This window comes from Lolium rigidum, chromosome 3 (genome assembly GCF_022539505.1).
Source record: "Lolium rigidum isolate FL_2022 chromosome 3, APGP_CSIRO_Lrig_0.1, whole genome shotgun sequence".
Lineage (NCBI taxonomy): Eukaryota > Viridiplantae > Streptophyta > Magnoliopsida > Poales > Poaceae > Lolium > Lolium rigidum.
This window is the reverse complement of record NC_061510.1, coordinates 71,751,382-71,775,428: the sequence shown is the minus strand read 5'-3', so window position 1 is coordinate 71,775,428 and position 24,047 is coordinate 71,751,382. Positions and strand designations below refer to the sequence as shown.

At 42.3% G+C, this 24,047-nt stretch overlaps 2 protein-coding genes across 2 annotated transcripts in view; both read left to right on the top strand.

Moving 5' to 3' along the window:
• Window positions 1-4,059: 4,059 nt before the first annotated feature.
• LOC124696752 (heptahelical transmembrane protein ADIPOR3-like) lies at window positions 4,060-7,107 on the top strand. Its single transcript, XM_047229432.1, has 3 exons — window positions 4,060-4,325; window positions 5,289-5,610; window positions 6,280-7,107. Exons 1-3 carry the CDS (start codon window positions 4,078-4,080, stop codon window positions 6,931-6,933), a joined length of 1,224 nt encoding a protein of 407 aa, XP_047085388.1. The 5' UTR covers window positions 4,060-4,077; the 3' UTR covers window positions 6,934-7,107.
• Window positions 7,108-7,634: 527 nt separating this feature from the next.
• The window catches only part of LOC124695023 (lecithin-cholesterol acyltransferase-like 1), a 29,734-nt gene continuing 13,321 nt past the window's right edge, over window positions 7,635-24,047 (top strand). The window contains exons 1-2 of the mRNA XM_047227924.1: window positions 7,635-8,008; window positions 8,156-9,130. Coding sequence (XP_047083880.1) covers window positions 7,635-8,008; window positions 8,156-9,104 — 1,323 coding nt within the window. The 3' untranslated portion in view covers window positions 9,105-9,130. The remainder of the gene's footprint in view (window positions 8,009-8,155; window positions 9,131-24,047) is intronic.

Below are 24,047 nucleotides of genomic sequence, written 5' to 3'. Positions count from 1 at the left end.
TTGTGGGCGTCTCTGTGATTATCTCCCGAAGTTCCTGATTGTCGACTCAACTCAGCTCTTCGCCTGCTTGACGCGGAAGCGGCGGCTCTCCTCTTTTCAAGTTCAATTCTCTGTTTTTCGAGTTCTCGTCCAGCACGGGCGAGTTTATATTGATACGCTTGCAACTCTTTAGCTGTGGCAGTCGTATTCATCGGCTCCGTGCCATTCATGGCTCTTGCTGCTCTGTCTCAGGCTGCTTGCGGAAGTTGCACCATCTGTCGCGTTGCGGGCCCGATGTATTTGGTGTCCAAACCTTGTATAAGGTCAGCGGGATCGACGTATGGATTTCCCACATCATCGAAAGCCTCCGACATTTCTGCCTCCGGTCGACTTGACTCTCCAATCACATAAACTTGATGATATTTTGAAGTTTGATTTTTATCGGGGTCGGTGACACCATCGTATAGATCGGGGTCGGTGACACCGTCGTATAGATCAGCGAGGACCTCCCGAACATAAGTAGATCTGTCGATGAAATCGAAAGTGTCTGAGTCGCTGTTTATATTTGAGTCCGCAGACGACCCGAAGGACATGTTACTGAAGATCTTGACGAGTTTTCCGCTTGAAGCGGGCTTGGTGAAGGTTGACGTCGAGATCTCTTCTTCGCCTGACTCGAGCGATGATACCGATCCCGAGGAATCAAAGTCGCCTGCAACCGATCCCGACGAATCCGGTATCGCGAGACGGTGAGATCCCTCCTTCCCGACGCGGAAGTGGAACCTTCCGAACGACATCTCCATGGGCTCCTCTAGATACGCATATGCATCCACACGGGAGGGCGGGTGAGGAACAAAATCGACTAGATCAGTTTCGACTTGTTTACCTCTGTCCATCGCGTTGCTTGCCACCGAAGATGTCGACGATGTTGAACGTGCCATCGAGATCAGCTCCTTGTCACCTCTAGTTCCCACAGACGGTGCCAATTGACAAGGTATCAACTTGTCAATGCCTAAAAGTTGTAGACTAGGGTTTCGAGGAAAGTAGAGGGCAAGTAGATCTCGAAGGTTCCAGCCGGAAAAATACTCGACTGCTAGAAAACTAGGGTTGTGTTGACAATGGAATCGATCCCCTCTTTCTCCCTCGACTCCCCCTTATATAGGAGGCAGAGCCGAGGGTTTCGTGATGTACAAGTTACAAACACCGGGGTACTCTTTGAGCCTGTCCTGTAATAGTTACAAGTCATTATTCCTAATACAACTCTATCTTTCCAAACGCATACTTCATTGGGCTTCCGAGCTTCATATTCTTCGGGTCCTGGGCCTTCAGTAAACCCCGGGTACCATCTTCGGTAGGCCCATTGGGGATGCCTATGTCACTAGGTTACAAAGAGTTCTAGGTCTATTCTTTCCTTGTATTCTTCGTCTTCTCGCCTTGTTCACCAAGAATTCTTCTTAGTAACCGACGTAGCGGCCCACCTGGCCATCGAGTGTCCTCATGGGCCCCTGGTTGGGCCGTAAGAGGTAGTGCAACATTAGTTACCCGAAGGGTAATGCCCACATCACTTACTGTAAGCTCTGTTCTCTTTATTTACTGCAAACATCGCCTTCCACTCGATACATTTAATACTTTGTGTTCAGCGAAACCGGAGAGATTGACTACCTCACTGTAAGTTGGGGCAAAGTATTTTAAATGTGTTGTGTGCATGTTCCACGTTGTTGCTGACGCCTGTAATGCGTCGTGCCAATAGTCAGCCAGCAACACATTCAGAAGTCACGCTTTTCTCCTACTGGTCGATTAGACCTTGGTTTCTTACTGAGGGAAAACTTGCTACTGTGCTCATCATACCTTCCTCTTGGGGTTCCCAAACGGTGTGCAATCTGCGCTCATTTGTGGAAAGATGGAAGGAGACGATTTCTTGACGGGCAAGGCGAGGGGACGTCGATTAAGGAAAGGATAGATTAGACCTTACTTGTAACCTAGTCGAATCCGTGCAGGACTCTCGGGACCAGGCCTCCTATATAAGGCCAGGAGAGGGCCTGCCGGATCCTACCCTCACAACCTACACAATCCCACATACACCAAACTTAGAAACCTTGCGGCCTGGCGAGATCACCACCACACAGTCTATCGGCTGCCCCATTGTAACCTTTTTCGCCAATAATCAAGATCAGACAAGCAGGAGTAAGGGTTTTACCTCATCGAGGGCCCCGAACCTTGGTAAATCTCGCCTCTTGCTCATTTGGTATCCGATGTCTAGTACTAACCTGCAGGATTCCATCAATCCTAAGCCCCTCATGGTGGGCATTGCCGAGGAGCCCCCTCGCCAGCCATCACAAGAGAGCCACCATATTCTTCATCCACACCGGCGGAAAAGAGGCTAACACCTCCCCTTCGCCGTTCCACCTTGTACATGTGTGAACCAGTAGATGCACCTCACATGTAATGCTCTAGGCGGCGAAGTAACCATAGTTGGAGAAGTACCAAGGCAGCGGAGGACCAAGCTCGTCAGAGTTCGTGTCTTCACTGACAAGAATACGGAGGAGCAGTCCGAGACAAGCACAAGGACTGTACATCCCCGAATGACGCGCTACTGACTTTCCGCACCGGCGCGTCTAGCATAAGAAACGTGACCTCTCACCTGAGCCAGATCATCGGCATCGTCACGCCGGAGCTGGTGGAAAAAGTTTTGTTGGTCTTCATGATGTGAACAAGACACCCAAAAGTGGTATCAGAGCTTCAGTTTCTGGTTTTTGGCCCAGTTCGTGCGCATGTGATGCCTAAGGCAGATATATTGGTTAAATCTTCCGATTTTTTTTTGCCTTTTTTTAATCTTGTGATCATCTTGGCTTAACTTGGATCTTGTTTGTGTTGATCAAGCAGTCTTATAGAGATGCAATTGGCAAGGAGTTGCTTACTAGGAATTCTAGCCGGCTACCTACTTTTTATGGGTTTTTGTTGGATTGGCCTACCTACTTTTTATGGGTTTTTGCCGAGCCAGCTTGCTAAATGCTGGGGTAGCCATCCTAAAATCAGATCTACAACGACATGAATTTCCTTCGCTGATGCTCACTCATCTACCAGGGATGAGTGATCAACTGATAAGAAACCTGAGGAAGATAAGGAAGCTTGTGACAACACCTGAAGTGCAGCTTTATATATGGCCTAATCCTCTATCTGAAGCTGTTGTTTGTGTGTATCTCAAAAAAAAAAAAAAAAAAAAAGGCTGTTGTTTGTCTGTGGTCTTTTCGCTTTGCTAGCTCCCTCGTACTGTTGGTCCTATAAAATAATATGTCTAGTTCCTTTCGGTTGATCCAGTTTAAACTCTAGCATTAGGACGGGCGTTTTCCTTTTTCCGTTTGTGTTTTTCGTTTGTACTTAACTGAACATGGTTTCGTTATTCCCCCTGATAATGAAATTTGATCCTTTGTTGGATCGAAATCTGTCAGGGATAAGAAAATGTGTGGTATAACTTTAGGTGACGCGATAGCGACCACGACTATTTCATCTCAAATGGCTCTTTAGCCATGAAAAACATGCTTTTAACCACAAATTTCTGTCGTGGCTAATAAAATATAGCCTAGGGAAGGTTTTTGGCAACACGTCCCTTGCATGCGACAGCTTGAAGAATCCCGCACGCTTTGTTTTTCCCGGAAACGTGTATGGCACTTCGGATCCGTGGCACGGGCCGGCGTGGTCCAGTCCAGCCATCCACGGCCTTTCCTTGTGAACGAGACGGGATCTACCAAATCTAGGCCGAGTGAGAAATCGATGGAGAGTCGGCACGAGTGCCCGGCTCGTCCACACCGCACCAATGGGCAATGGCGCCGGCAACACCAACTAAAATCCCAAAACGCACAGCCTGCTAAATCTGGGGTGAAGGGGACGCACCGAGGCGCGCGCGCGCGACCACCTCGCCGAGATCGACGGGCCGACGCAACCCAAGGGCCCCGACGCGATACAACCAACCAACCAGCGCCCTCGTCCTCCTCGTCGCCGAGCTATCGTGCGGCGAATATTCTAACGGGACGGCATCCGGCATAGCACCCGCCCGGGCCCGGCTCTCTCTCCCGGTCTTCTTTCTTCCCTTCGGCGACGACGATGGCGATGGCGGCGGTGGAGGAGGCGGAGGTGGAGGGCCCGATGCTGGGGGAAGAGGAGGAGGAGGAAGAAAAGAAGGGGAAGCAGGGCAAGAAGGGGAGGCGCTACGGCCTCGTCGAGTACCGGGCGCTGCCGGCCTACATGCGGGACAACGAGTACATCCTGCGCCACTACCGCTGCGAGTGGCCGCTACCGCAGGTGCTCCTCTCCGCCTTCTCCATCCACAACGAGACACTCAACGTCTGGACGTAAGTAATCTCAAACATCTCTCTCTTCCCCCAATTGACTTGATTCTTCCATCCGATTGCTTCTTTTTCTTCTGCCATGCGTGATTATGCCTCAGTCAGATTCCAATTAAATTTTACCGTGCGCTCAGTAGAACAGCGGATTGAATCCCCTAGACATGTAGCCCTCATGGCTGATAGCATTGTATTATCTGTAGCCCGAATCTTGAAACATTGCGCGTTCCAATTCCAATGTATCGTAATTTTTATCTGCAGTTTTATTGCCTCGTTTCTGAGGCGATTCAACCACGCACGCAATCTGTTCAGCTCTGTAAATATGGCTAGAACAGAGAGGCGGCTTCCTGGGAAACAAGAATTGCCCCGCCTGTTTCCATTTGATTTCAGCTCACTGAACCTTAGCTTGAAACTTAAATTAATTCCGATGTAAGAAAAATGTTGACCAAGTTCAGCACTGAAAATGCATTGTGAGGCAGCACAACTCTCAACTTTTTTTTATAATTGGCAGCAACTCTGAACTTCTTTTATAATTGGCAGCAATTCTGAACTTTTTGTTTATAATTGGCAGCAATTCTGAACTTTTTGTTTATAATTGGCAGCAACTCTGAACTTTTTCTTTATAATTGGCAGCAACTCTGAACTTCAAAGCATTTATTCATGTCAGGTAAGAGGGGAAGACCACCAGTTAACTAAGAAGCGCCCTTTCGATGGATCATACGTTAAACTGAACCATGGACTTCAAATCTGTCTTTTTCTTGTCTCTGTTGCGTATTAATCTGTCGAATTGATAGCATTCATTTCGCCAAGGCCCCTTATGTGCATTGTGTACTGTAGTTATTGACATAACAATTCCAGGAAATTATGGCTGGCAAACTTCTGTGTGGTTATTATTTACCGATGATTCAACATAGTATGAATTTTGTAGAATTTTTCAGATCTAATAAACCATCTTTCATGTGTGTATTTCAGGCACTTGATTGGATTCTTCATCTTCCTCGCTTTGACCATATATACCGCAACAAAAGTTCCAAGCGTAGATCTTCAGAGCCTGCAGCATTTACCGGAAATGCTGCGGAATGCTGATCTTCATAAAATTCAGGCAGAGCTTGCGGCATGCCTTCCTTCACTACCTAACTTTTCTGATTTACAAAAGATGACGGGTGACTTGAGGACCTCATGGAATTCTATTGATGTGCTTCCGTCAGTATCTCGCTGGCGTCTCTTGGAGTTACTCTCGAGTTGCTTGCCGCACAGATTTACCCATTCCAATGAAACTAATCTTTCAGTTCTTGTAAGTTGCCAACAAAACATCTATTTTGTTTCATTCTTCACTCATCACCACTAGTACTTTATGCTGGGTTCCAGAAACACAGTGTTAACCTGCTGACAACATCTAATAGGAAATTCTTATCAGAGCTGAACTATTAAATCAAAGCCATTTAGATTTGTATTTTATTCTAGGTATGCCCAATCTGGCTGATTCTGTCTGACTTTTGAGTTTTGACCAAATTAAGACAGTTTAAGCTGACATTGAACAAGATTTGACTTGTAGATGTTATCAGTAAAAAGAATATTAAATTCTGCTAGTTAGTAGTAGGTTACTGGAAAAGAAGTTGCATCAAGAAATTTGCCTGTTCACGAAACAAAGAACCTTTATTTAGTATACATCGTTTGCCCATCTCAAAACTTGCTGTATTTTAGATGCAAGCCACTGTTGTTGGTACTTGGTACACATACGGAGAAGAAATAAAAATATTTTATTTATATCATCAGGGCGTTATGGATTTATGTAAGAACATACCAATGACCCTTTTATGTATATTTCACTGAAATCCATCCAATCCTCATTAGATTGTAATGCATATTGTGTTTTGTAATGCATGACTTATATATACCAGTTGTTTTTAACTGATGTGCTGATAACTTGTGACATAACAAGCATCGATTTTCATCTGTGCAGGAAAACATGAAGGATGACGTAGCAAATTTGCTTGCACCACACTTTATTAGGCCGATCTCTAGGTGGCCGTTCTTTGCATTCTTGGGAGGAGCCATGTTTTGCCTTCTTGCCAGCAGCACATGCCACCTTCTCTCTTGTCACTCTCGCCGCCTTGCATATGTTATGCTCCGGCTTGATTATGCAGGCATTGCTGCTCTTATCGCCACATCCTTCTACCCTCCAGTATACTACTCTTTCATGTGCCACCCTTTCTTTTGCAACCTCTACCTCAGTTGCATAACTATTTTAGGAGTAGCCACTATTGCCTTCTCCTTGCTACCGGTCTTCCAGAACCCTGAGTTCCGAGTCATACGAGCGTGCCTCTTCTTTGGCATGGGAGCATCGGGTGTGATCCCTGTTTTCCACAAGTTGATCCTCTTTTGGGATCAACCGGAGGCATTGCACACTACCGGATATGAAATTTTAATGGGCCTGTTCTATGGGATTGGAGCATTGGTGTACGCAACTCGGGTGCCTGAGCGCTGGATGCCCGGGAAGTTTGACATTGCCGGGCATAGCCACCAGCTCTTCCATGTCTTGGTGGTTGCTGGAGCGTACACTCACTACAATGCAGGGCTGCTGTACCTTCAGTGGAGAGATCAGCGAGGCTGCTAAAAGTTCAACGGTTACAGGTCATGGATAGATTTGTGTGTTTGTATCTCAGTAGCCAGTAGAGGGCTGCTGAACTTGGGCACAAGAACATGCTGTTCCATTGTAAATTGTATAGTACCATGAATATACAACTGAAAGCAGGTATTAAGGTGATTATATTCAGCAACCTTTATTGAAGATTGGTGCTTACGATATTGTCTTGATGCTGTTGAATGACGGTGTGATAAAGGAGCCTTGTAGCAATTGATTCTGGTCACATCCTTGCACATCACACATCAAGACGATGTTGTATCAGAAACCTGTGACCCAGTAGAAGCACGGCGAAGGATTGCGCGCCTGCCTGCTGGACATCAGTCAGTGTGATGATATTTGGAAGGCTGAGATCCTTGAAACCCAAAGATTTTGTTTTTATTTTGCTGGGACAGCCGGTGCACTCATACATAGTGTACAGTGACAGAATTTTTAGCAGAAACATGGCACCCAGAGAAACATTTCCAAGTGTCTGCCTCCTGGCCTGTCATCGATGTGAAATTTGACAGGCAGAGATCGGTGTTCCAAGTGTCTGCCTCCTGGCCTGTCATCGATGTGAAATTTGACAGGCAGAGATCGATGGCACCGGTTGGTTCATTTTTTTCTTCTGGTAGGACAGACAACACTCCTGTTATTTTCCGTGGCACATGCCTCTGTCGCAAAATATCACTCGCATGGATCTTTCTCGGCTCGTCGCCCTGGCCGTGCTCGTGCTCCTGGGCGCCCTCCGGCCGCTCCGTTGCCACTCCGCCGGCGACACCAAGAGCCTGCACCCGGTCGTGCTCGTGCCCGGCTACGCGGCGAACCAGCTCGAGGCGCAGCTGACGGCGGCGTACGAGCCGCCGACGCCTGTCTGCGGCGCGCGGAAGGGGAAAGGGTGGTTCCGGCTGTGGCCGATCAACCACAAGGCGATGGACGACCCGCACCAGGCCACGTGCTTCACGGACCAGATGAGCGTCGTCTACGACGCCGTCGCCGACGACTACGGTAACGCCGCCGGCGTCGTGACCCGGGTCCCGTTCTTCGCCTCCACGCGCGGCTTAATTGGGTGAGTCTGTCCACCACCGTGCACCTGTACACTTCCAAACCCACTCGATCGTTTCAGTTGCTGCTTCCTAGGATAATTTGGGAGCATTGCTGCCTTGCTGGAGCTGGACTGACATGATTGGAGCATCAAATCTGTGCCCAATGACAGGTGGGACCCACTGGTGCGGCAGCTGGAAGCCGTGGGCTACCGGGACGGTGAGAGCCTGTTCGGCGCGCCGTACGACTTCCGCTACTCCGTCGCGCCGCGCGGCCACCCGTCAGCGGAGGGCGCCCGCTACTTCGCCGCCCTCGCGCGCCTCATCGAGAGGGCGAGCTCGCTCAACGAGGGCCGGCCGGTTGTCGTCGTCCCGCACAGCTTCGGCTGCGCGCTCGCGTACCAGTTCCTCCTCGGCCGGCCGCTTGCCTGGCGCCGGCGATACGTCAAGCGCGTCATCTTCGTCGCTGCTGCGCTCGGCGGCTTCGTGGAGGGGATGGACATTCTTGCCGCGGGCATGGACCTCGGACTGCCGAACCTCGCGCGGCCGTGCAGGATCCGCCTGGGGCGGAACCAGCAGAGCGCGCTCTGGCGCCTGCCCACGCCGATGGTGTTCGGTGACCGGCCGCTGGTGGTGGCCAACAACACGACGTATACGGCATACAACATCGTGGACTTCCTCGAGGCCATCGGCTTCCCGGAGGGAGTCCGGCCATACGTGACGCGGGTGCTGCCGATGTGGGAGGCGCTCCCGGCGCCGATGGTGCCGGTGACCAGCATCATAGGAGTAGGCGTCAGCACGCCGGAGACATTCGTGTATGGGGAAGACGGGTTCGTGGGCGCCCCGGAGGTGGTGTACGGGGACGGCGATGGCGACATAAACATGGTGAGCCTGGAGGCGATCGAGAAGGAGTGGTCTGGGGTGGAGGGCCAGGTTTTGAAGGTGCTCAGGTTGCCCGGTGTTCATCACAGTGACTTCTTCAGCGTTGGTTTTGTTCTCAAGAAAGTGCTTGATGAAATACTCAGCGCCAGTAGACCTACAAAACTCTGTCCGAGGATTGAAGTGCAGACCGATATGCAGGTCCCGGTTGGAGAGAAGAGATTGAGAGTGCAAGTTCTTTAATGCTTTGAGCGATGTTACTTGTGGAAATTTGTCACGAGTGAAGCTGTGACACCTTAGAGGTCGTTTGGTATCCATCATTTGGGCCTGGAATCCTGGAATTCATTTTGGAATTCTATAGGTGGGCTGTTTGGTTGCCACAGAATTGTGCTGTCATTTCATTTAGGAATTCCAGCAAAATGACTCCATGGGTAAACATGATTCCAAGCTGAAACCTGTCATTTGCAATTCTCTATGGAAGCCTCTACACATTCAATATTGAATTCTGCTTGTCATTTGCAATTCCTGTGGCAACCAAACAAGTGTATATTTCTGAAATTACAATGTAAATGAAATGAATACATGTATTCATTTTAAAATGCTACAAACGAAATGAAAGCCTGGCTTCCAAACGACCTCTTAGACTAGTCACAATGCATAGTATCATATAGAAGTATCATGCGTATGATACTACTACATGTTACTATCTCCATAATGCATGGTATCATATACTAGTATCATAGTCTTCATATATTAATTATTTTGTAGAATCTCAATGCAAATATATGTACAAGATTTACTTGACATTAATTTTTCTAATAGTATGCGCTATGATACAGTATCTACCTATGATACTAGTATCCTCTCTCTCATCCTTAATTGCACTGCCACATTAGCATTTTGCATGCATAAAATGCATGATACTACCTATGATACTCCCATTGTGGGTAGTCTTAGGCATGAGTTGGTGCGCGCGCGCGCCTGACGGGGTGGGCCTTGGTGCCAGGCTGTGCGAGGAGTTGGGATGGAGTAACCACCCGAATGTACTCAGGTCTAACATGGAAAACCCAAATTCTCCTGTCTCTTGTTCATCGTCCTCTATTATTCTTCTCTTCCAAGTCCGGCATATATCGGAGTCTCACACCGGCAATCACAACGGCAAGGGGGCGTAACATTTGGTATCAGATTTGTGTTTCGTTTCCACGGGGCTAGGGTTCAGTGGGATTCCCCAATTTTCTGACCTTGAGCTGTAGAATCCCGGCAAACAGCAGAGGTTGAGTGCTTGATCCCCTCGATCCGCGCTCGATTCTCGTCAGTCCGGTAGCTGGTTTGCTCGGTTCGGAGAGGAGTCACCATGGCGCCACCCAAGCCATCTCCGCAGACCCAATACGTGCTCGACGCGATGGGCGAGGCCGCAGCAACCACCGTGTAATATCCCAGGTTTAGAGGCAACAAAATGAGAGAACACCAAAGTGTGCATTGCATTCATGCATAGAAAATCCGGGGAATTTTCGCGCTTTCAAATAAAACTTACCACGATCATCGAAGTTTTCACTTGACTTGCTCGGAATTGAAGTATATCATCAAGTCAAGCGCTATAAACTTCATCGTGATCTTTGCTAAAACCTTATTTTGGGTAGAGAGGATTTGATCTATGGATTAGATCAAATGGAATTAGATTTACAACAACAAATTCTTTAAGAATCAAACTCTAACTTATTAACACTTAAAAGTTAGCAACTACCTTTGTGTGTAATTTAATTCACTTATAAATAAGTTAAACCACAGGGTCTAAAGTGCATAAAGGCCACACATTCTTATTTAAATCATAACTTATTAAATACATTGAATATCATAAAACTAAATCCGTTTACATTACGAATTATAGTCCAAACTATTTGTATAAAATTAACTATGAGTATTTTGAAACTCATATGATCATGCCTTGGTGAAATCAAATCCAACTATCCAAATTTGAGGAATAACCCTCAACTTTGACCTTTTCACCAATATTATAATATAAATCCAATCAAATATAATATAGTGACTCATCAACAATAATAAAACCATCCACAAGATATCTAGTGACAAATGCCACTTGGCTATCCAAGAATAAATCATATGAGAGGATAATGATCTTGCCACATAGGATGAAAATATCTACATGACTTGCTTTCCAAGCTTTGCCACCTCATGCTCAAAGGATTGTTATGGATGAGGGCATGACAACCAAGCACCTTACTCATCAAACCAACATAAGAGTCACCACCTAGGTGTCATGATACTAGAGCTTTCCCAAGCCTATAAATAGAGCCACATCCCTTCATCCATTTGATCCTCAAGTACCATCATACATGGGAACAAACACATAGAGCCACTCCATGTGAATTAGCTAGAATCAAGATGAAGAAGCTAGGAGGTGGAGGCATACCACAAGATGCGGGTTTATCAGATTTCCTGAAGAACAAGCTACATAAGATTGCAAGGTAGAATTCCTAGGCAAACCATATATTTAGAGGATCATATCATCATCTCTTGAGTAGGATCTTAGGATATTCCAAGACATTGAGAAGTGAGAGAAGTTATAATACTAATCATAGCCATGTTCATACAAGAATACTAGAGTAGTACTAATCTTAGTTGTTCAAGTCAATATTTAATCTTGGAGGTGAGAACCCTATTCCAATAGCAAAACCTTAGGAAACCAAATCCATAATCATCACAACTTGGTACTAATTATAAACCCTAAGAATCTAGGATGAGTGTGATGAGAGGAATAATCCTAGTCAATTAAACATAACCTAACTATTGCTCACACCCTAAACCTAGTGGTGTATCATATTGGTGATCACTACTAAAACCCTAGACCACCTTTAAATACCAATCCAAGTATTCCTTTGGATTATAAGTAGAACCCTGCCATGCCTCATGCCTGTTTATATTCAATTTAGTGAAGAATATGCAAAACCCTAAACCATTTCATATGGGATCCACTCCACATAAAATCATAAGTCCTAACTTGTGTATCATAGATCACAAGTATAAGCCAAGCCATACATACTTTAGAACTAAATGCCATTTGGTAAGTAAAGTGAAACCAATATCCAAATCATCTTCTTAAAACTTAAGAACTATCATTCACATAAAATCATGAACCAATTCCATTTCCTTTACCATTTGTTAAACCCTAGCCATAATTAAATTATATGTGAATGATCACTATGGTTAAGCACTAGAAAAATAAAATGTGTTCACCATGCACATGTTCTAAATTTCAAATCATTTAAATAGATCTGGTTCCTAAATTAAAAAGGGAATTGAAATAAATAACTAAACCATTTATATTTTACTCAAGCCTCACAAGATATTAATTAAATCCTAAACTAAATATTTGTTTAAATAACAAGATTATACAGTGAGCATGGTTATCAAGTTATACTGATATTCAAATGTTTAAGAACCTACAAAACAAAATAGAATTCAAATTTGAATTCAAATAACAAATTCAAAACAGAAAATAAAAACAGAAAATAGAAAAGAGATAAAAAGAAAAGGGGGCTTACCTGGTCGTGCAGCCCAGCAGCTGAGCCCAGGACCAACCCACCACCACAGCCCAGGTGCAGCCCAGCCCGAACCAAATACCGTTTCGGCTGCTTTAAAAATCGTGCGAGGATATATCGTCGTCGTCTTCCTCTACGGCGTCGACAGCACGCCTGCGCCAGTAGGCCACGACCACGACGGCGATAAGGATGCCCTGGACGTCGTCAGAAATCTCAGAACCGCGCCCAAATCCTCTCGCGTCCGAGCCTATCCAAAAACATCTCGATTCGTGCTCATTTGCAGTACCAATGACACCGCCACATCTCGGCCGTCGCCGACGGTGAACTTACCAATTCGACCTCGCCGAGCTCTATAAATATGCCGGGAGATTCTCCAGGAAACCCTAGAACCTCGCCGCCCATCCATTCTCTCTCGGTCGTCCTCTATCTCTCGCATTCTTCCATTCTCCGTCGCCGGCGTCGATCAAGAACACGGCGGTAGGAGCCACTTCAGCCTCCGGCGTGTGGACGAGGAGGTGCGCCTTGGCGTATAGATCATCTGGGAGCAAGCAGGCCTCAAGGGGAGCTCAGAGCAGGGCGAATTTGATCGTTCCTTTCTCAGTACGTCGCCGGGAATGGCGAATTCGTCACCGTCTCCGTCGACAATCGCCGGAGATGATCGCACCTTGAGCTTCAAGGTGAGCTTGCGCTTCTTCCGAGCTACCTATCGCATCATAGCTCGTCTCTATCTCGATTTCGATACCTCGCCGGAGAGCACCGCCGCGGGCCATTGTTTCCGATGAAGTTCCGGGCACTAATAGTAGATTCCGCCACCACCAGAGTGTTCCTCGTCTTCTTCTCGTTCGATTGATACAAACCGCGCATCCGGGGGTGCCTTGTAGCGGCGGCGCCGTCTTCGTCTGACCGCCGGCGTCAAGCCGCCGGTAGAGGTGACGTGGCCGTGGGCTCCCCGCACATGTTGACTTGGTCGTTGCCCGCGTGGCAATGGACCCAGTCATCGACCCCACGAGTCAGTGAGTGGGGGTAGGGTTAGCTCGGTATGTTTAGTATTTTCATTTAATTTCAAATTCCAGTAAAATACTGAAACTTGGCAAAATTTTATAAAATCCATTTCAATTCAGAAAAATATAAATAATATATCAAAATGTTCACAAAAATAAAACCTATTCAAATAAAATATAAAACAAAAATGTGTGTCAAAATAAAAATTCACTTATTTTTAACCTTATTAATTATGCCATTTCAATTATTTAACATACAATTTGAATTCAATAATTAATGAAGTTTCAAAATTAAATTTTAACTATTCAGTAACTAAGTAAAATGTTTGGATTAATTTTATTTACCATATTTGCATTAGCTTAATTATTAGTGGTAATTCATAAACCCTAATTAAAAATCACTCAAGAAAATATTATAAGCTAATATTATTTTGGTAAATCAAAACTTATTTACTTAAACATCTTTAGATAACAAGTTAATTATTTTAAACCCTAATAACAATTATTAAACTCTGATTCTTAATTAAACTAAAATAGGAGTTATTCTAATTATTAAGTCTTGTGTAGATTAATAAGATGCCAAACCATTACTAATTATGCTTCAAAGTAATTAGTTACCACACTTATATTTCCAATCATCATTTTAGGAGTTGTACCATAATTTAGAAACCCTAGTTTTAATTTAAGTAAGACATTGATCTCATTATTTCATGTGTTCATCCATAGTAGTTGCAAACCTAAAACCCTAAGGATTTAGCCCATGTGATCATATCCACTTCACCTATACATATAGAACCCTAATTAGCAACAATTGAGTACATGCTTAGAGTCCACTAGCATAAAACCAAGTCACATGAGATTATCATTTCATGTTCCTATTCTTAATTAAAACCTATATGATCCACTAATGTCACCTAGGTAGAAACCCTAACTTGTTAATTGAATTAGTACATTGATCACAACTCTTATATACCATACCATTAAGATCAACCTCAATCATTAAACCCTAGTAGAACCATAATGATAAACCCTAGTATCAACTTTGTGTAGCAAATCATATCACATGTTCCTATCCAACTAAACCTTACTTAGGAAATGATAAACCACTTAGCTTAGAAACTATTAGAGATTATTGGTAAAGCCAATATGAAGTCATAGTAAACCCTAACTCATAGCAACACCTTGATAACCATCCTTTGATATGATGCTTAGGAGAAACCATAGTAATAAACCTACTAATACTTGCTACATGTAGATCACTTCTACTTAAGCACCAACCAGTCCTATTAGTAAACCCTAATAGCACTTAGCTCCTATTTAAAGTAGTTCATATTCTTATTTAACCTGTTCTTCAAAAGTTATTCTTTTGAAGTACAAATGTCAATCAAACCTTAGAAGCCCTAATCCTTCTTTCAAATACTTATTATTTCTTAATTAACATGTTCTTCAAAAGTTATTCTTTCAAAGTATAGTAAAGGTAACCATCAACAATGTTCTGTAGAACGTAAAATTGACAACTGTTCTTTACATACTATTCCACCACTATTCTTTATGTGTATAATTGTTATGATGTCTTATATCACTTGATTATGATGCTAATATAACCAAACCCTAATAAGAACCTTGTTTGAGAACCATTCTAAAAGTGCAACCAACCCTAAAGAAATCTTTACAACTCATCCATCCTAAATCATCGAGGTTAGGTTACGCTCGGGACGATTGCATCTCATATTATGCATTATAGCATCTTTGCCAGTTCTTTAAACATTGTCCTTACCGGACGATGATGGTATTTCAGCATTTGGAGTTATCACGTATCGAAGCTTTTGCCCGCATAATCTTGCGAGTCAAGAAAGGCAAGTTCATCGCTTGCTCATGTCATTTGATTATTTTTATCAAATTATATGCAAAGTACTATACTTATCACTCATGCATTGAAAAGCAAAGTATTATTTTACAATTATGAATATGACTATGTGGTGGGCAATGGAACCATGGTATGTGTTGATATGGTGGAGGTTCCATTGCAATGGGTTATATCACCCTAGGATTAAATTACCAATGCCGTCCGGTGATTCTAGCGCCGTACATATCGCGTTGACCATAAGATCTATAATGGCTCGCGGGAAGTCAGCTGTATCTTTTCCCTTACGCACGCCAACGGATCGGAGAGACGGTGGGGTGCTTGGAGGCACTGCCGCAATAGGTTGGGAAATCCTTTTAAATCCCCATCCATTGGTGATGTTAATCTCTTCCGATCTATGAAGGATTGTCCGGAGTACACCATGAGTAAAGCCGTATTATCGGGAAGTCTACTGGAGGTGTAGGGTCGGACAAAAGGGTGGGTTTGCAGTCGCGGAGAAGGCGGTGTGGACTTGGATCTTACACCTGGCCTCACACCAAAGGAAGTGTGGACGGGAAAGTATACGCCTGGTTGGCAACAAGGATAAGGTCTCTTATGGGAAAAGTAACGCACCTCTGCAGAGGATACTGAATTGTGACTGTCACTCCCTGTTCCGGGAAGGGAACTGCGAACGCGGCGAGAAAGGAACTCCACGAAGTTCGGTCAACTCGTGAAGACCGACGGGCATAGTTTTCGGAATAAAATAAACCTTTTGAAGAAATGATTATGAAAACCTGCATTGGCCTATGACTTTCTCGGTCTATGGGCTGTAGCTAGTGCATGATACATCTATTTCCTAATATGAACTTGCTTGAGTACGCTCGTACTCATTCTATCTCGTTTGAACCCCTTCTTAGAGCAAGGCACCGAAGGAGAAACTACCGTGGAACTCGAAGACAAAGGAGTCAACTGCAACGAGATGAAGAATCCAATCAAAGAAGTCAATGGAGTCAACTTCTACATCAGCTATAATGGAAACCTAGACTAGTAATAGAAGGGAACCTTGCCCTAATCATAGCACCTAAGTAGCTAGATTTCTATAGCAAGCCAAGTAGCTCTTGAACTTGAGTTAGCAATAAGATAGACTACGAGTCGTTCTTCCGGAGCTTTATTTGAATTTTTACCTCACCTGTAAAGTAGGAGGTCTGTGTGGATCTTATGTAAACAGTTCGTGTGTACTTCTATAGACATACCTTGGACTCGCATATGTTTCGTTGTACCACTCGAGAGATGTAATATGGGTGGAACGGTGTTTCACTTGTGTTATGTCAACGACTTGTGTACTACACCATGCGGTGGTACGCTGGGTCATCACAGCTGGTATCAGAGCAAATGCTTTGACCCTAGGATTAAAACCCTTTAAAGGAGACCTATAGGTTTGGTAGTGTCTATAGGAAGTTGTCTTAGTTAAACCAACTATTATTTTGACTTGAGATGGGTATTCCCTTGAGAATAATCCTGACACACTTGAGTCAAGCTTTCTTATCTATATTTCTTAAATAAGGTTAATTAGTTATCTTGCTTCATTCCAAATAATTAGAACACCATTGAAGCTTAAGATAATGGGTGGTAGTAGACCACGATTGGTATACAATACATGGTAGTCCAAAGAGAGGATACAACCATAAGGAAGATATCCTATTGGAAGAAGTATACCAATGCAAGTTATAGTTAAGTAAGAGTCATTAAAAATGTCAAATGACTCGATGTTCGGTAAGGGAGATAAGTTATACAAGATAGTATATAGCTATGATGAGTCAATCATGGGAGGTAAGGAAGAGTGATAGGAGTTGCATGAGTCTACTTTCAATAATAAACTAGGTTATCATGTATGATTCACTTGAGAGTCATGATATGATGGAGTAGAACATCATAAGTACGATAACAAAAGAATGATAAGGAGTAAGGATTTAGGGAATAGTTCGAAAGCTTAGGCCTTAAAATCCTGGAAACTGTACCAAGTATGTTAGAATCATAGTCCTTAATTTAAAGAAGGCTTATTTAGAGCATATCACATAGAGAAATCCTAGAGTTATAGGTGGTATATTCTAAACAATCATGTGTTTAGAGTAGACATGTTAGAACTAATTGTATTATAGGAAGTAGTCCTCAATCGCACATATATATGGTATACTATTTTTATAGTACTTCCAAAGAAAACTAGGTTAACTCCAACTATCCCAGGTCATTTTGTTTCAAGTTTGTCTTATTGCAAATGTGCAATTAAGATAAATGTTGAGACCAATAGTAGAAATTCACGTATTCGTGCTAAGTACCACAACCTAAACATATCTTATGTGGTGTTATATACTACACATCTGATCCTGATGTTTAGGGATGTCTTACCCAACTATTATATTCAGGTATATAAGGATGTGTATTATAAGCACAAAGCCGGATTTTCTTGGATTTTATTGGATTTTCATTGATTGACTAGATCCATACATGAAGTTTGACTTTGATATGCAAATGCATGTTGCAATATCAAGCTCTTACTTGATGTTATAGGTCTAGAGGGTAAAGGTATTCGTGTAAGGAAGTGACGAATTCTGAAGATTTTTGAAGATAAGATGAAGGTTCACTTGAAGAAGGAAGTAAAATTGTGGGAAGCAACCACAATACTCTAAAGGAAGGACTAATCAAAACTCACTTCTATCCTTAAACAAGGAGTACTTCAACATGGAAGTATCATGGAAGTGAGAAAAATAGAGAATATGGAGCAGTAGAAGTGGAGCCATATTCCTTATGGAAGAAGGGAATGCAAGTGAAGTCACTTACAATACTATTTTCATAGTGTCCACAAGTGGTTTTCTTGCAAAACAAACCCTAGAAGAAGGAAAAATAACCAAGTAAATTCGCAGCTGGTATCATAAGACCGCAGCTGATATAGGATAACCATGAAGAGAAAGAAGGTGAAGTGAGGTATATCTTAACTAAAACTATGTAAGTAGCCACAGCTGGTAGGTAGATATTGCCTAAAACCATAATATAGCCACAGCTGGTATCCAATAAGCCACATCTGGTACTAGGTAGTCTGCAGCTGGTACCAGATAGCCCACAGCCTGAACATTTCTTTATCCTAAAAGAAAAGGGGATTCCGCAGCTAGTATTTCATAGCTGGTATTCCATAGCTGGTAAATATTTAGTCAGAGGATTCATAATGGATACCCACAACTGTGTGGATACACCACAAAGAATTCTTGATGAGACTTTCGAAAGGTACAAAATATAAACCAGGCCTAAACCAACTACATAACCTTGGAGTTAATGATTAGACGAAACGAAGTTGGAAGATCATTAGTAAACTCCAAGGGGGAGAGGAAGGCTGAAGGAGAAGTATTAGGATATTATTTGGAGTATGATAGACGGAGAAAAAGGTCTGAACTGAGAAGAAGTCCGATCTTATATTTATAAGGTTGTTGGGAGGTACCCATCTAAAGGTACTCTCAAGAGATTGTCAGACCAAAAGCCGAGGTTCATAGCTCGAGGAAGTAAGGGTTAGACCTTAACTTGAGTGGGTAATTTTAATTACTCGAAACCAAGAGAACTTAAGTAAGTCTTCGATAATGAAGTTGGAGGAAGAAGATATCGGAGAACAATCAAAGCCTAAGAAGATACTATACGAAGGAGTTTGACCATACCAAAACTAATGATTATTAGAAAGATTCCTTTCATGGAACCTAAAGAAACCAAAAGGAAGATAACTAGTATAAACTAGAAGCCATGATGGGATGGACTAAATGAGTCTAATCCATTCGTATGACTAAACAACTAGGACCATGCCTATTGTAAATACCTTACCAAGTACCATTACTTTAGTTATGGTAGTAAGGGAAAACAATACCTTACTTTAAACAAATCCTTTAGAATTAGGTTTGGACATCGCAATTGGTACACCATAGTGCCATATTACATCGCAGTATGGATTACCGCAATTGGTAGAACTAAGTTTTAAGTACCTAAATAGGAAGATGTCACCATAGCCATTAGTAAAGTCCATTAACTCAATAAGATGTCCTAATCCAAGAATCTTTGGAGAGTAAGCCTATAAGCTTAGAGTGTTGGAAGAAATCATAGAATTGAAGAAAGTATCAGTGCCAGACATTAGAAGACTCCATGAAGGATCTAGACAAGGGATATATTCAAATATATATAGTGTGATCACCATGGAGTTGAAGGATGGTGATCTGTTCAAGTCAGTTCCACGTTCCGAAACATGAGAGCGTTCGAACTTCGGGACGAAGTTCAGTTTAAGGGGAGAGGCTGTAATATCCCAGGTTTAGAGGCAACAAAATGAGAGAACACCAAAGTGTGCATTGCATTCATGCATAGAAAATCCGGGGAATTTTCGCGCTTTCAAATAAAACTTACCACGATCATCGAAGTTTTCACTTGACTTGCTCGGAATTGAAGTATATCATCAAGTCAAGCGCTATAAACTTCACTCGTGATCTTTGCTAAAACCTTATTTTGGGTAGAGAGGATTTGATCTATGGATTAGATCAAATGGAATTAGATTTACAACAACACATTCTCTAAGAATCAAACCCTAACTTAATAACATTTAAAAGTTAGCAACTACCTTTGTGTGTAATTTAATTCACTTTTAAATAAGGTAAACCACAAGGTCTAAAGTGCATAAAGGCCACACATTCTTATTTAAATCATAACTTATTAAATACATTGAATATCATAAAACTAAATCCGTTTACATTACGAATTATAGTCCAAACTATTTGTATAAAATTAACTATGAGTATTTTGAAACTCATATGATCATGCCTTGGTGAAATCAAATCCAACTATCCAAATTTGAGGAATAACCCTCAACTTTGACCTTTTCACCAATATTATAATATAAATCCAATCAAATATAATATAGTGACTCATCAACAATAATAAAACCATCCACAAGATATCTAGTGACAAATGCCACTTGGCTATCCAAGAATAAATCATATGAGAGGATAATGATCTTGCCACATAGGATGAAAATATCTACATGACTTGCTTTCCAAGCTTTGCCACCTCATGCTCAAAGGATTGTTATGGATGAGGGCATGACAACCAAGCACCTTACTCATCAAACCAACATAAGAGTCACCACCTAGGTGTCATGATACTAGAGCTTTCCCAAGCCTATAAATAGAGCCACATCCCTTCATCCATTTGATCCTCAAGTACCATCATACATGGGAACAAACACATAGAGCCACTCCATGTGAATTAGCTAGAATCAAGATGAAGAAGCTAGGAGGTGGAGGCATACCACAAGATGCAGGTTTATCAGATTTCCTGAAGAACAAGCTACATAAGATTGCAAGGTAGAATTCCTAGGCAAACCATATATTTAGAGGATCATATCATCATCTCTTGAGTAGGATCTTAGGATATTCCAAGACATTGAGAAGTGAGAGAAGTTATAATACTAATCATAGCCATGTTCATACAAGAATACTAGAGTAGTACTAATCTTAGTTGTTCAAGTCAATATTTAATCTTGGAGGTGAGAACCCTATTCCAATAGCAAAACCTTAGGAAACCAAATCCATAATCATCACAACTTGGTACTAATTATAAACCCTAAGAATCTAGGATGAGTGTGATGAGAGGAATAATCCTAGTCAATTAAACATAACCTAACTATTGCTCACACCCTAAACCTAGTGGTGTATCATATTGGTGATCACTACTAAAACCCTAGACCACCTTTAAATACCAATCCAAGTATTCCTTTGGATTATAAGTAGAACCCTGCCATGCCTCATGCCTATTTATATTCAATTTAGTGAAGAATATGCAAAACCCTAAACCATTTCATATGGGATCCACTCCACATAAAATCATAAGTCCTAACTTGTGTATCATAGATCACAAGTATAAGCCAAGCCATACATACTTTAGAACTAAATGCCATTTGGTAAGTAAAGTGAAACCAATATCCAAATCATCTTCTTAAAACTTAAGAACTATCATTCACATAAAATCATGAACCAATTCCATTTCCTTTACCATTTGTTAAACCCTAGCCATAATTAAATTATATGTGAATGATCACTATGGTTAAGCACTAGAAAAATAAAATGTGTTCACCATGCACATGTTCTAAATTTCAAATCATTTAAATAGATCTGGTTCCTAAATTAAAAAGGGAATTGAAATAAATAACTAAACCATTTATATTTTACTCAAGCCTCACAAGATATTAATTAAATCCTAAACTAAATATTTGTTTAAATAACAAGATTATACAAGTGAGCATGGTTATCAAGTTATACTGATATTCAAATGTTTAAGAACCTACAAAACAAAATAGAATTCAAATTTGAATTCAAATAACAAATTCAAAACAGTAAAATAAAAACAGTAAAATAGAAAAGAGATAAAAAGAAAAGTGGGCTTACCTGGTCGTGCAGCCCAGCAGCTGAGCCCAGGACCAACCCACCACCACAGCCCAGGTGCAGCCCAGCTCGAACCAAATACCGTTTCGGCTGCTTTAAAAATCGTGCGAGGATATATCGTCGTCGTCTTCCTCTACGGCGTCGACAAAGCACGCCCGCGCCGAGAGGCCACGACCACGACGGCGATAAGGATGCCCCGGACGTCGTCGAAATCTCGGAACCGCGCCCAAATCCTCTCGCGTCCGAGCCTATCCAAAAACATCTCGATTCGTGCTCATTTGCGGTACCAATGACACCGCCACATCTCGGCCGTCGCCGACGGTGAACTTACCAATTCGACCTCGCCGAGCTCTATAAATATGCCTGGAGATTCTCCAGGAAACCCTAGAACCTCGCCGCCCATCCATTCTCTCTCAGTCGTCCTCTATCTCTCGCATTCTTCCATTCTCTGTCGCCGGCGTCGATCAAGAACACGGCGGTAGGAGCCACTTCAGCCTCCGGCGTGTGGACGAGGAGGTGCGCCTTGGCGTATAGATCATCTGGGAGCAAGCAGGCCTCAAGGGGAGCTCAGAGCAGGGCGAATTTGATCGTTCCTTTCTCAGTACGTCGCCGGGAATGGCGAATTCGTCACCGTCTCCGTCGACAATCGCCGGAGATGATCGCACCTTGAGCTTCAAGGTGAGCTTGCGCTTCTTCCGAGCTACCTATCGCATCATAGCTCTGTCTCTATCTCGATTTCGATACCTCGCCGGAGAGCACCGCCGCGGGCCATTGTTTCCGATGAAGTTCCGGGCACTAATAGTAGATTCCGCCACCACCAGAGTGTTCCTCGTCTTCTTCTCGTTCGATTGATACAAACCGCGCATCCGGGGTGCCTTGTAGCGGCGGCGCCGTCTTCGTCGACCGCCGGCGTCAAGCCGCCGGTAGAGGTGACGTGGCCGTGGGCTCCCGCACATGTTGACTTGGTCGTTGCCCGCGTGGCAATGGACCCAGTCATCGACCCCACGAGTCAGTGAGTGGGGGTAGGGTTAGCTCGGTATGTTTAGTATTTTCATTTAATTTCAAATTCCAGTAAAATACTGAAACTTGGCAAAATTTTATAAAATCCATTTCAATTCAGAAAAATATAAATAATATATCAAAATGTTCACAAAAATAAAACCTATTCAAATAAAATATAAAACAAAAATGTGTGTCAAAATAAAAATTCACTTATTTTTAACCTTATTAATTATGCCATTTCAATTATTTAACATACAATTTGAATTCAATAATTAATGAAGTTTCAAAATTAAATTTTAACTATTCAGTAACTAAGTAAAATGTTTGGATTAATTTTATTTACCATATTTGCATTAGCTTAATTATTAGTGGTAATTCATAAACCCTAATTAAAAATCACTCAAGAAAATATTATAAGCTAATATTATTTTGGTAAATCAAAACTTATTTACTTAAACATCTTTAGATAACAAGTTAATTATTTTAAACCCTAATAACAATTATTAAACTCTGATTCTTAATTAAACTAAAATAGGAGTTATTCTAATTATTAAGTCTTGTGTAGATTAATAAGATGCCAAACCATTACTAATTATGCTTCAAAGTAATTAGTTACCACACTTATATTTCCAATCATCATTTTAGGAGTTGTACCATAATTTAGAAACCCTAGTTTTAATTTAAGTAAGACATTGATCTCATTATTTCATGTGTTCATCCATAGTAGTTGCAAACCTAAAACCCTAAGGATTTAGCCCATGTGATCATATCCACTTCACCTATACATATAGAACCCTAATTAGCAACAATTGAGTACATGCTTAGAGTCCACTAGCATAAAACCAAGTCACATGAGATTATCATTTCATGTTCCTATTCTTAATTAAAACCTATATGATCCACTAATGTCACCTAGGTAGAAACCCTAACTTGTTAATTGAATTAGTACATTGATCACAACTCTTATATACCATACCATTAAGATCAACCTCAATCATTAAACCCTAGTAGAACCATAATGATAAACCCTAGTATCAACTTTGTGTAGCAAATCATATCACATGTTCCTATCCAACTAAACCTTACTTAGGAAATGATAAACCACTTAGCTTAGAAACTATTAGAGATTATTGGTAAAGCCAATATGAAGTCATAGTAAACCCTAACTCATAGCAACACCTTGATAACCATCCTTTGATATGATGCTTAGGAGAAACCATAGTAATAAACCTACTAATACTTGCTACATGTAGATCACTTCTACTTAAGCACCAACCAGTCCTATTAGTAAACCCTAATAGCACTTAGCTCCTATTTAA

Excerpts from the sequence above, each read along its gene's own strand:
- LOC124696752 (XM_047229432.1), top strand. The coding sequence starts at position 4,078 with ATGGCGATGGCGGCGGTGGAGGAGGCGGAGGTGGAGGGCCCGATGCTG. Across the intron at positions 4,326-5,288 it reads GAGACACTCAACGTCTGGAC|GCACTTGATTGGATTCTTCA; the intron begins GTAAGTAATCTC and ends TGTGTATTTCAG. Across the intron at positions 5,611-6,279 it reads AAACTAATCTTTCAGTTCTT|GAAAACATGAAGGATGACGT; the intron begins GTAAGTTGCCAA and ends TCATCTGTGCAG.